At 36.6% G+C, this 12,330-nt stretch overlaps 1 protein-coding gene across 6 annotated transcripts in view; it reads left to right on the forward strand.

Moving 5' to 3' along the window:
• magi2a (membrane associated guanylate kinase, WW and PDZ domain containing 2a) overlaps positions 1-12,330 on the forward strand; it is a 258,295-nt gene that overhangs the window by 172,790 nt on the left and 73,175 nt on the right. For all 6 annotated transcript variants that reach the window (XM_051107367.1, XM_051107368.1, XM_051107370.1 and 3 more), the window contains exons 7-8: positions 8,203-8,260; positions 12,120-12,241. In XM_051107367.1, the coding sequence (XP_050963324.1) occupies positions 8,203-8,260; positions 12,120-12,241 (180 nt within the window). The remainder of the gene's footprint in view (positions 1-8,202; positions 8,261-12,119; positions 12,242-12,330) is intronic.

Here is a 12,330-nt window from a genome sequence, read left to right on the forward strand (position 1 = left end):
AGGGTATTCACCGCTGTTTTACCTTCTGTAAGTGGATTTATTCATTACTACCTTCCTCCCAGTTCACACGTTCGTGCACTAAAATCTAACTTCATGTTTGCGGTATAATCAACTGTGCCAGTGCATCAGGGGCCGCTTGTTAGCGTGCACATGCGAGGCAGCGCATTTCACATGTCAGCGGATTCCCGCAGTTCAAAGGCCTGTCAGCCAGCGTTGTGAAAACATTCATCATTGCGGATTTGCGCGGACGCGTGCGTTGCGTAACTCGGCCGCCCTCTTTTGTTTCGAAACTGAAGGGAAGACACAGCTCTGGATGCAAATCAAAGTCGTCTGCTGTTTTCTTTAATACTGTCACGCTCATGTTCCTAGACTGTTTGTTTCCCCGCGAATATTTACCACGGCGCAGAGTGAAGTTTCCGTAGATATGCCACAGTCGTCTCTCCTGTTTACCTGTCATCTCGCCTCTCTCTCCCCGTGTCGATGTTTCTCTCTGATGGTACGAATTCCCTGGGTTTGCGGGTGAATGAATAAGCACAACTAACATGTCTCTCTGTGTCTGTCGCTCGTGTTTCATTGCATTTCATCATTTCTGAAGCCGTCACTGTCAGCGAGCACCCCGAAAAAATATAACACGCTCAAACTCGCTGGGAACAGGTGGAGATATGATTACAGAAACAGATGCATGGATGGATTGATGGATGGATGCAGCTTTATCAATTGACAGCTGTGTCAATGCAGGAATTATATTTGCTTTCATAGTGATATTGTACAAATTAGCTAAATTAATGAACAAAATGTAGACGCAAAAGCCCAACAGCGTCGCATAACAGCACACAGCGGTGTGATTTTCCCTAAGATGTTTATTCATGCAAGTTGCATGAGGTGTCACAGCAATTTTGTGCTATTGTGCATTCTTAGAATGCCGAAAAGCCTCATTTTCCTCTAGCTGCAACAATTGAGATTGGATTTGAAATGGAATATTCTGGTTTATAAACGTCCCCTGATAACAGCATTTTTTAGCAGATATTGCTTTCAGTTTTGTGCATTTTCTCATGAGTAATTAGTTTAGTTGCCGTCAGAAGCGGTTTCATCCTTCATAAACGCTTACAGTCACATAATTCCGTTTGAAGGAATCTGGGGTTTTAGGCAAACCTATTCCTCTCTCTTTTCCTCTCAAAGATTAGAAAACCAGAGTTAAAATGGGTGTTTGTAATGCTTAAAGAAAGTGGTCCATTCATCTCAATTGCTGTTGTTTATCTGAAGTACGCAAGATGCTGCAATATTTGCTTCACAGGCACTTTTAGAGTTAGGGTTAGGTGAAAATTGCATGTGAATGATCACTTTATATGTGTCCCTGGACCACAAAACCAGTCATAAGGGTACATTTTTTTTTTAAACTGAGATCTACACATTATCTGAAAGCTGAATTAATAAGGTTTGATGTATGGTTTGTTAGGATAGGACAATATTTGGCCAAAAATCTGTAATCTAAGAGTGCAAAAAAATCAAAGTACTGAGAAAATCGCCAGTAAGTTGTCCAAATGAAATTCTTAGCAATGCATATTACTAATTAAAAATTAAGTTTTGATATATATAAAGTAGGAAATTTACAAAATATCTTCATGGAACCTGATCTTTACATAATATCCTAATGATTTTTGGCATAAAAGAAAAATCAATAATTTTGACCCATATAATGTATTTTTGTCTGTTCCTACAAATATACCATGCTACTTAAGACTGGTTTTGTGGTTCAGGGTCACATATAGAGTGTCAAAAGTAAAAATCCCATTCATTTTCTCTATAGGGTAATTGATTTTTAACAATAACTTTATAAACCCTTATAAAAAAAAAAAGTGTGAGTTACGAGGCTGTTAACTGATGTTACATATATTCTTTTGTTGAAGGCAATAGCCTACATTATTTTAGATTATTTTTTAAACAGCGATGTTTAACAGACCAATTCCTGGCTGAACTACATTACCCATGATTATGCAAAGAAATCTCCACCAATCAGATGATTGCAACTACACTGTAAAAAACTATTTGTTGAGTCAACTTAAATAAATTTGTTACCCGGCTGCCTTAAAATTTTAAGTTCAGTCAACTCAAAAAAGTTTAGTCAGCTTGAAATTTTAAGCTGTACTAAGTGACAACTTAGATATTTGAGTTGAATCAGCTTAAAATAAGGCAGCTGGGTAACAAGCCCAGCTTTTAAGATTTTAACGAACCAATTTTTTTGTTTAGTCAACTCAAATATCTAAGTTGTCACTTAGTACAACTAACATTTCAAGTTGACTAAACTTATTTGAGTTGACGGAACTTAAAATTTTAAGGCAGCTGGGTAACAAGCCGAGCTTTTAAGTTTAACAAACCAAATTTTTTGCTTAGTCAACTCAAATATCTAAGTTGTCACTTAGTACAATTAACATTTCAAGTTGACTAAACTTATTTGAGTTGACGGAACTTAAAATTTTAAGGCGGCAGGTTAACAAATAATTTTAAGTTGACTCAACAAATTGTTTTTTTTTTTGTTTTGTTTTGTTTTTAACAGTGTAGCCAGTCGTTCCAAAGAGGCCTTCCACTCCTATTAAACTCTGTAAATGAAATAACAGAAAGCTACACTCTCCAAATATTAAATATTTCTGTATATGTGCATATTTTGCAATAAACTTAAAATATGGCCTTATAAAAACTGACCGTAGATTGAAGTGTCATGAACAGTATTAATTTACCATGACTACATTTCTATCATGATAACTCTTGGAAGACTTAGCATGGTAATAGATATGACAAAGTTAATGTATTTGATCTTAATGTACAGTAACTTGCTACTGCCAGTACATGGTGCTGTGTGTATGTAAGACATACTGCTGCTGCTGCACAAATAGCATATATAATAACCCATAGCAGATCTATACAGGTGGAGCTGGGGAGGTGGAGGGTTTCAGACAAACTCTAAAGGCGTGGTACGAAATGCTCTAGTGAATGCTAACCAGCCATTTAAATGTAAAGCAGCAAGATAATTGGCTGCGTATGCAACATGAACCAATCAGGTTGTGCTAAGTAGTTTAACCCCATGAACTTGGCATGAATTATTATCACCAGTAGTTAGCTAGAAGTTTCAAGTTATAGTCTAGAATGTTTTCAACTCCCTTACAAGCTCATAGTATGCCTGCGTGTTTGTTATCAGCAAAATAAGACGTATTGTTTCATTATTGATGGGTGCTATTTTGGAAGACAGAATCTGGCAGGCAGTTGAAGATGACAATGCAGAATTAAGTGTATGTTTTTATGATAGCACACACACAAACTCCATCCATCAGTGAACTTTAATGCTGTGTGAGAGTGAGTCAGTGAAGGAAAAGAAGAAAAGAGAGATTTCATCCATGTCACGTCTAAAAGTGCTCAGCAGACAGTTATACTTCGTATGGAGCCGATGCCCCACTGTTCTCTCCTCCCATTCCCACTCATCCTTCGCTCTCCTGTCAGATCTTTACTTCTGTATTAGTAATCTAGCAGCATGGTCAACTCAGCCTTGGTTTGAATCACCTCACTATGTGATACATGAATTCAGTGTTCATAAATGTTTTGTTGTTCATAAATGCTTTGTACTACTATGAAGTCTGGTCCACTTAGAGTTTTTTTCTGGACAATCACTGCCCATTTAGACAGGATGTAACAACCTGACTGACATCCAGCATTAGATAGAACTTGACAACGTGACAAACGTGACAAACCGTCTAGCACGAGTTCAAAAAGTAGATATTTCAGAAAATGTAAAATTGCAAAATATCTTGACCATAGAAATTAAAATTCAGTGCATTCTCAATGCATTCATTGCTTTCAATTTGGTATGTGTTCAACTTTAATAATTTTGTTTCTTTCTTTTAAAAAACAAAAGAAACCTGGCCTGTCCTAAAAGTTAAACAATTGCAATTAGTAAACGGTCCAATCACCTAGTAGTCACCTAGTAAATTCTTTTAATTTATTCACCAAATCTACCTTTTACTCACATGTGGCATTTATTTTGGGTTGTGCCTTTAAACACTGATTTACCAAACGTATAAAACTTTAGTTCTTATTGTAAATAAATGCTGTTCTTTTGAACTTTCGGTACAAAAATGTTAAGTAGTACAAGAGTTTCAATCAATCATTAATATCAATAAATTGATATTTCTATATTTTTTGTTTCTATAAAAATATCTAATCATGCTGTTTAAAATCTAACAAGAACAATCTTATGATTTTTGACCAAACTGTCTAGAAGTTAAAAGCAGAAATGTCAATATTTTATATCTTTTGACCTGTAGGTGGTGCTGTGCTGAAACTACGTATGTGCCCTCAGGTCAATCTTGTTATAACACATACAAAGTTTGGTCAGAATCTGCTAAAGCATTGCGGAGATAAAGCCTCATGTCCTATTTTGCACAAACTTCGTCAAATTCGTTAGTGTGCTTTACGAAAATGGTTTGGTATATCAAAAAGGTTTTGATTTATTTTTTACCAGAACGGTTTAAAGATTATCTGAGCCATTTGCAATGAAAAATGGATGAACTGTCTAGGGCGTGTTCAAAAAAGAAATATTTCGAAAAATAAAATTATTTTCAATGCATTCTCAGTGCATTCAATGTATCCAACTGGGTATGTGTTCAACTTCAGTGCTTGGCCCCTAATAATTTAGTTTCTTTCTTTTTGACAATAAAAGAAATCTGCCTGATCCTAAAAGGTAAATAATTGCAATTAGTAAACAGTCCAATCACGTAGTAGTCACCTAGTAAATTCTTGTAATCTATTCACCAAATCTACCTTTTACTCACATGTGGCTTTAATTTTGGGTCATGCCTGTAAACACTGATTCACCAAACATATAAAGCTTTAGTTCATATTGTTTCTGCCTCATACTTGCTTTTGTTTCCTTCCTCTCCTTCCCTCTCATCCCCACCCCCCTCATTTTCGTAAAGGTCAAAGCTTTTAACAAAAAGAAACTGCTGCCTGTTTTTACTGCAAAGGGCAGGCAGGTTTTTAAATAGCAAGATTATTTAAATATTGTGCAAACAAAATGCAAATATTGAAGAAGGTAATTAGCTTGAGTTCACGATTCTCAAGGGGGTACGTGGGGCGGGTTACGCTATATTTGGAGGCCGTGAGATTAGTCCAAACTCTTTTAATGGTATTTAAATTTTGCTTTTGAACGTAACGCTCACTTGTTGCCAGAGTGTGCGATTTCTCCTCAGCTGAACCCACAGACCTTCATGGGTGACGTGAAAAGGGAATGGGGGATTTTTATGTAATAACATTTTATGTGGTTCAACTCTGTGCTCTGTTTGAGTGTCAGGATCAACTGATCACTCAACCTGAAAACATACATTTTCAATTAAACTCAAAATGAGGCCAAGAGCTCATCTGAGAACAGCAGAAAGTCTGTGTGTTTTGTACAGTTAAGTAGACTTGTCAAAATATCTGTATGAAGTCTGGTCCACAAGGTTTTTCTGGAAAGTCACTGCCCACTTAGAATAAGAACCGAATTTGTGAAAAAAAAAAAAACACAATCAGACTGATGTAATTCAGCTCCATTGGTGTTGGTTAGTAGAAAACATTGATGGTGTTTACACAAAATATGTCACTAAAAAAACTCCCAAGTCTCTGTGATATTCTGGACTCTTACAATGTAAATCTATGAAATTTTTTCACCTACAAGTCAAATATTGTAAGTACAATTACTTTTAAATGTAATAATGCACCTCTTTGACAAGATGACATTATTCATGCTCGTAACACAATTGGGAATATTACACCACCCGTTTAATACTTGTGGTTAGGGGTTTGTTCAGATCTCTAACCCCTGTAAATGTTCATCCTAAAGATTGATCTGTGTACTCGGTAGTCTTCACAAGTGGATTTCTATTTTAATAGGACGACTACCAACCCATAGCGCAGCAGTAGAGTATTACCCAACAGCGCTTTGATCTGTCTGTGCGTCTGTGTGCGTGTCTGTGTGTGCCAGCCAGATTAAGTGAGAACATCACACAGTTTCTGTCACTTGTAATTTACAAAGTTGTGTGTGATGTACACACAGAGTCTGGTATTTCACCCCGCTCGACGCTGCTGAATATATAATTTGAGTCTATGTGTGCACGCTTATAATTGCAATGCATTTCCTTGTCACTTTCGTCTAGAAGCTCAGCGGGTGTGCATGCTATATGGAGCATGTGTATTCAAGTGTGTATGCGTATATGTATATTTTAGTCTAAATATTAATAATACGATTTCAGCCGAATGACACAGCCTCTGTGACCAGTGAATTGTGAAGTTTTTTCTGTCTTATTATATATGGTGTGACACCAACTCAGTGTACCCTCATTTATTAAGCAACAGGAAATGTTAAGGCAGACAATGAATGCAGGATATTCTTGGGAAACTGTGTCATTTATGCTAATACTGTACTAAGAATGTTATTTATTTACTGAATTATTTATTTTTTTTTATTTGAAAAGGTTACTGCAGAACTGTGACTGAACATATATGTCTGTCTGTCTGTCTATCTATCTATCTATTTTCTATCTGTCTGTCTATCGTCTGTTTGTCTGTGTATCTATCTATCTATCTGTCTGTCTGTATGTCTATTGTCTGTCCGTCTGTTGTCTGTCTGTCTGTCTGTCTGTATGTCTATTGTCTGTCCGTCCATCTGTTGTATGTCTGTATGTCTGTTGTCTGTCCGTCCATCTGTTGTTTGTCTATCTATCTATCTATCTATCTATCTATCTATCTATCTATCTATCTATCTATCTATCTATCTATCTATTTATCTATCTAGGTATCTGTCTGTCTGTCTGTATGTCTATTGTCTCTCTGTCTGTCTGTCTGTCTGTATGTCTATTGTCTGTCCATCCATCCATCTGTTGTCTGTCTGTCTATCCATCTATCTACAGTATCATCTATCTACAGTATCACCTATCTATCTCTATCTATCTATCTGTCTATCTATCTATCTATCTATCTGTCTGTCTGTCTGTTTGTATGTCTATTGTCTGGCTGTCTATTGTCTGTCCATCCATCTGTTGTCTGTCTGTCTGTCTATCTATCTATCTGTCTGTCTGTATGTCTATTGTCTGTCCGTCTGTTGTCTGTCTGTATGTCTATTGTCTGTCCGTCCATCTGTTGTCTGTCTGTCTGTCTGTCTGTCTGTCTATCTATCTATCTGTCTGTCTGTCTGTCTGTCTGTCTGTCTGTCTGTCTGTCTATCTATCTGTCTGTCTGTCTGTCTGTATGTCTATGTCTGTCCGTCCATCTGTTGTCTGTCTGTCTGTCTGTCTGTCTGTCTATCTATCTATCTATCTATGTGTCTGTCTGTCTGTATGTCTATTGTCTGTCCGTCTGTCTGTTGTCTGTCTGTCTGTATGTCTAGTGTCTGTCCATCCATCCTTCTGTTGTCTGTCTGTCTGTCTGTCTACAGTATCATCTATCTGTCTATCTGTCTATTTATCTATCTATCTATCTATCTATCTATCTATCTATCTATCTATCTATCGTCGTTCTGTCCATCCATCTATCTATCTGTGTATATGAACGCATGTATATTCAGAAATGTCTGTCATATTTAGCATATATAATTGCAAATAATATTGTGGGTTTTTTTGCGAAGAACAAGAATTCTCTTTATAAATTGATCACAATATTTTTTGTAAACATTTAAATGTCTGAAAATCAGAATATTATTATTAAAGAATGTCACAGCATAATGGAGTTGAAAAGAAAGTGCAAGGACAAAGATAAATTCTTCAGTTTTCAGAAACATGTTCAGAAAAATAAAATACACAGACATTGAAAACAGTATTTTAATTTTAATGAAAGCAACATTTTTTATTCTGCACAACCCATTAAAATGTCATGGTGATGAATAGGGGCCTGCAAATTAGATGATATTGTGAAAGACTGTGAAAAACATTTAAGAATACAATTAATACTTCACTTAAAAGTTAGTGTGCATTTTCACGCTAAATCTTTCAAATAATGTTAAGTGCAGTATTCCGTTAATTATATCAGTAAGTGATGGGGACACACAAAGCTCACAAATGGCACCATTTCCAGAGAGTTAGCCAATATATCTTAATAAAACAAAATTTGTGTCCTATAACTGGAACATCTACCTTTGAATTAAATGTTCTTGTTGGATGTAATTGTTTATTGTTTGTTTTTCAGAGCTTCCTTATGGCTGGGAGAAAATCGATGACCCTGTTTATGGAACCTACTATGTTGAGTAAGTTCAAGCACTTGAGTTAACATGCAAGGTTTAATGGCACTTTGGATCCCTGCGTTTTCTCACAGCTCTGTATTAATTGGTTATATTGCTGCTGCGCCATGCCCAGGCTAAAAAACAGCTGCTCCGTTGTTTCCTAATTCAGTTCGCAGTGTGTTTGCGTGTGTGTGCCATCATTTTTCTTGCTTAATGCACAGTCTGGGGTGAGGTGGGACTATTTATAGTATGGCTTGCTTGGCTACTCTTCCTCCCAGGACAGAGGAGAACAGCAAGCCCAGAGCTAATAATGCAGCTGTAGTATCATGTGGATACACAACCGCACACTCTTTTGAACTGCATCATAAATGCAGGACTGCATCCACGCCTGCTGTCCTCAGATGGGATTATGGCACTTCATACCACTGAATTGTAATCATACAGCAACACTCTATCTACAACCTGCTTTGGCTGGTTGTGGGGTTTGGCATTTCAGTGATTTATTTTATTTATTTCATTTTATTTTTATTTTATATCATCAAATAATTTTTTAACTGCCTGTCTGTCTGTCTGTCTGTCTGTCTGTCCGTTCATTCATCCATCCATCCATCCATCCATCTATCTGTCTATCTGTCTGTCTGTCTGTCGGTCAATCTATCTGTCCATCCATTCACTTATCTGTCTGTCTCTCAGTCAGCCTGTCTGCCTGTCTGTCTGTCTATCTGTCTATCTATCTGTCTGTCTCTCTGTCTGCCCGTCTGTCCATCCATCCATCCATCTGTCTGTCACCCATCCGTCTATCTATCTATCTATCTATCTATCTATCTATCTATCTATCTATCTGTCTGTGTATCTATCAGTCCATTCATCCATCCATCTGTCAGTCAGTCTGTCTGTCTGTCTCTGTCTCTCTCTGTCTGTCTGTCTGTCTGTCTGTCTGTCCGTCTGTCCATCCATCCATCTGTCAGTCAGTCTGTCTATCTGTCTATTCGTCTATTTGTCCATCTGTTCATTTATCCATCTGGCTATCCATCTGTCTGTCTGTCTGTCTATCTATCTATCTATCTATCTATCTATCTATCTATCTGTCTGTCTCTCTGTCTGCCCGTCTGTCCATCCATCCATCCATCCATCCACCTGTCTGTCACCCATCTGTCCATCTATCTATCTATCTATCTATCTATCTATAAATTATTTTATTATTTTATTATTATTTTTAAGCCACAAAACATATTATTTTTCTTTTGTCTTTCTATGGAAAGGGAGAAAAACACATCTTCAGTAGTAATTGTACAACTGTGGGTTTTATGTTGTGGAAGATGACAGCTGGGAAGATCAGAAGCTGCATCTGGTGTGAAATGACTGTAATTTACTATAAATCTGTGTCTAGTGGCTTTTTAGAGGAGACACTTAACAAGAACATTATGCATAAAGCTTATCATTTGTATTTGTGTTGTGTGTGTATTTTCAGGTTAAACAGACATCACTTTATCCTTACAGCTGGTATTTAATAGGACCAAGCCAGAACCACTTCCAAGGCTGGCTTCCACTTTACCAAACCCTTGGCCTAATGTGCTATGAGAAAGTATGGAGCTGATCTCAAATAAAATACTAGGGACAAAATCCATTTGCTCATTATGCTTTGATCTGTTGAATCAATTTCAGGTTTTAGACCTTAAAAGAAATCTAAAACCAATGTCTCAAAAATTGACCTTGCGCAGTCTTGGCGCAAAGCTGTAATTACAAATGCCACGTCTTTACAAAAAACATTACCTCTTTTCAAAAGAATGCCTTTTAATGGAACCTAATTGTCTTTGTACTTTCAAATGGCACGGTTTTCAACAGCGCCTTTTAAAACAGATTGAATTAACTCTGACAGCAAGTGTCGTACAAAGAGTCGAAAGAACCATTTTTCTTCCAGATCAGAGGATGCTCTCATTACTGTCTGATCTCATTCTTACATCACTCTTTTAACAAAGATGAGGACTAACTAGGCTTATGTTTTACTCAATGACCACAGTCTTAAACGATTTGTTAAAGTGTATTAAAATCAACATTTATGCTTTCATCTATAGTGCATACCATTAATAGCTTGTGTCAATTTTTGTTTGTTGGGAGGGCAAGATAACTTGCACTGACCAACCATGAGAAATGATACTGCAGGTTTTGCAGAAGTTTTCAAAGTGCATATAGCAAGGGATCAACATCATATGTACATATATACAAGTTTCTGTTAACCCTCTGGTTGTGTTCAGATTCCTTTCACATTTGTGGTGTTCCCGGTCAAAAATGAACGGACTCCAAACAATTGCTTATAAATCTCTCATTATGCTATATTTTCACAAAATATTGGAATCATTCTTTTTGTCAACTTGTTTTCTTTCATTTAGGACTGGTTTTGTGTTTCTAATTGCATCTGATTAATCATAGGCCTCATTTATCTGAGAGTAGGAACCTCGTTTGGAGTCTGGTCATTTTTGACCGGGAACACCACAAGTGTGACTTTGTGCAATTTTGTACAGTTTTGCTTACTTTCAGAAAAGTGAGGCCTACGATTAATCGGATGCTAATAGAAACACAAAACCCTAAATGAAAGAAAACAAGTTTGAATCCAATATTTGGTGAAAATATAGCATAATAACAGATTTATGAGTCCGGTCATTTTTGACTGCGAACACCACAAGTGTGACTTTTTGCAATTTTGTACAAAATAGAAGTATTTAAAAGCAAACTTTCTTATTAAACATTAAAGCACACTAGTGTGATACACAGTGCAAATGTTCATAATTTTTTATCTCAAAATATCTGAAAATTATTCATGAAAAATTATTTTCACTCACAAAAACGAGGTTCCTTCTCTTAAAACAATGAGGCCTATGATTAATCAGATGCAAATAGAAACACAAAACCAGTCCTAAATGAAAGAAAACACGTTGACAAAAAGAATGAATCCAATATTTGGTGATAATATAGCATAATGACAGATTTATGAGCAGTTGTTTGGAGTCTGGTCATTTTGTGACTAGGTGAAATAAAACCCACAAAAAATTACGAAAATTCGAAAAAAATTTCAGAGAAGTACTTATACCCAGTGTGAACAAAGTCAGTAAGTTTGAGTCCAATGTGATAACATTAACTAGTATTTTCGGGAAAAAGAAAATCTTTTCCGGGTCAATTTGACCCAAACACAACCAGAGGGTTAATGTGGGTGGAATATCCCAGAATACATAAACAATATAAAAAGATTTCATTCAATATAAATTCATTTTAAAAAGTTAATATTAAATATTCATAATGCAGTAGACTGGTGAATTACACTATCGTAGTGTATGCATTTACGAAATAGTTTTTCAATGCAGTTCATTGTAATTGTAATACATCTAAAGGTTTGATTTAATACATTTAAAGGCTTGAAACTCTTTTAATTGAGTTTTCACTGACCACTTGGTGTCCAATGGAAAATGTTGGTTCTGAAACAAAATCAGCTGAGTTAGAGTATCGTTAGCTGGAATACACATAAAATTTGCCCAGATTTTTGCCCCAATTTTCAATCCGGTCGATGTCAACCCTAGTTGCCGAAAGTCAGAGCCAGTCTGCAGATATTGGGCAGTTGGAGGTGACAGACTTCACAGAAAACTGTGCAGTCAGTGGCGGGCGCATTAGAATCAATTGAGAGTTGAGTCTCCCATGCACTTTGCATGATAATCACTGTCTATTTGGAGTGCATAGCTGTGGAGTGCTGCAGTTAAAATGCTACCTGTGTAGGCAGTAGCCTGCAAGGCAGCTAGCTAGATTGCTTATATATTGGATAAGCATGTCCTATCAAGTAGTCACTCAAGAAGTACTCTTAAATGAGCCTCTGTTTCTCGTTTTCTGATTGCAGTCACATAAACCGAAGGACTCAGTTTGAGAATCCAGTTCTAGAGGCCAAGAGAAGATTGCAACAGCAGCAGCAGATGCAGAGTCAGGGCTTGTCCTCTCTCCCTCTACCTGCAGTCTACAGAGGTAAAGTATTATTAATGTCCAAATATTAATATCCAAAAATTAACAGTTAAATTAGAAGTCTGGTACTAATGCAAATCTATGCAAATATG

The sequence above is a fragment of the Labeo rohita genome, chromosome 4, assembly GCF_022985175.1.
Source record: "Labeo rohita strain BAU-BD-2019 chromosome 4, IGBB_LRoh.1.0, whole genome shotgun sequence".
NCBI classification, from domain to species: Eukaryota; Metazoa; Chordata; class Actinopteri; order Cypriniformes; family Cyprinidae; genus Labeo; species Labeo rohita.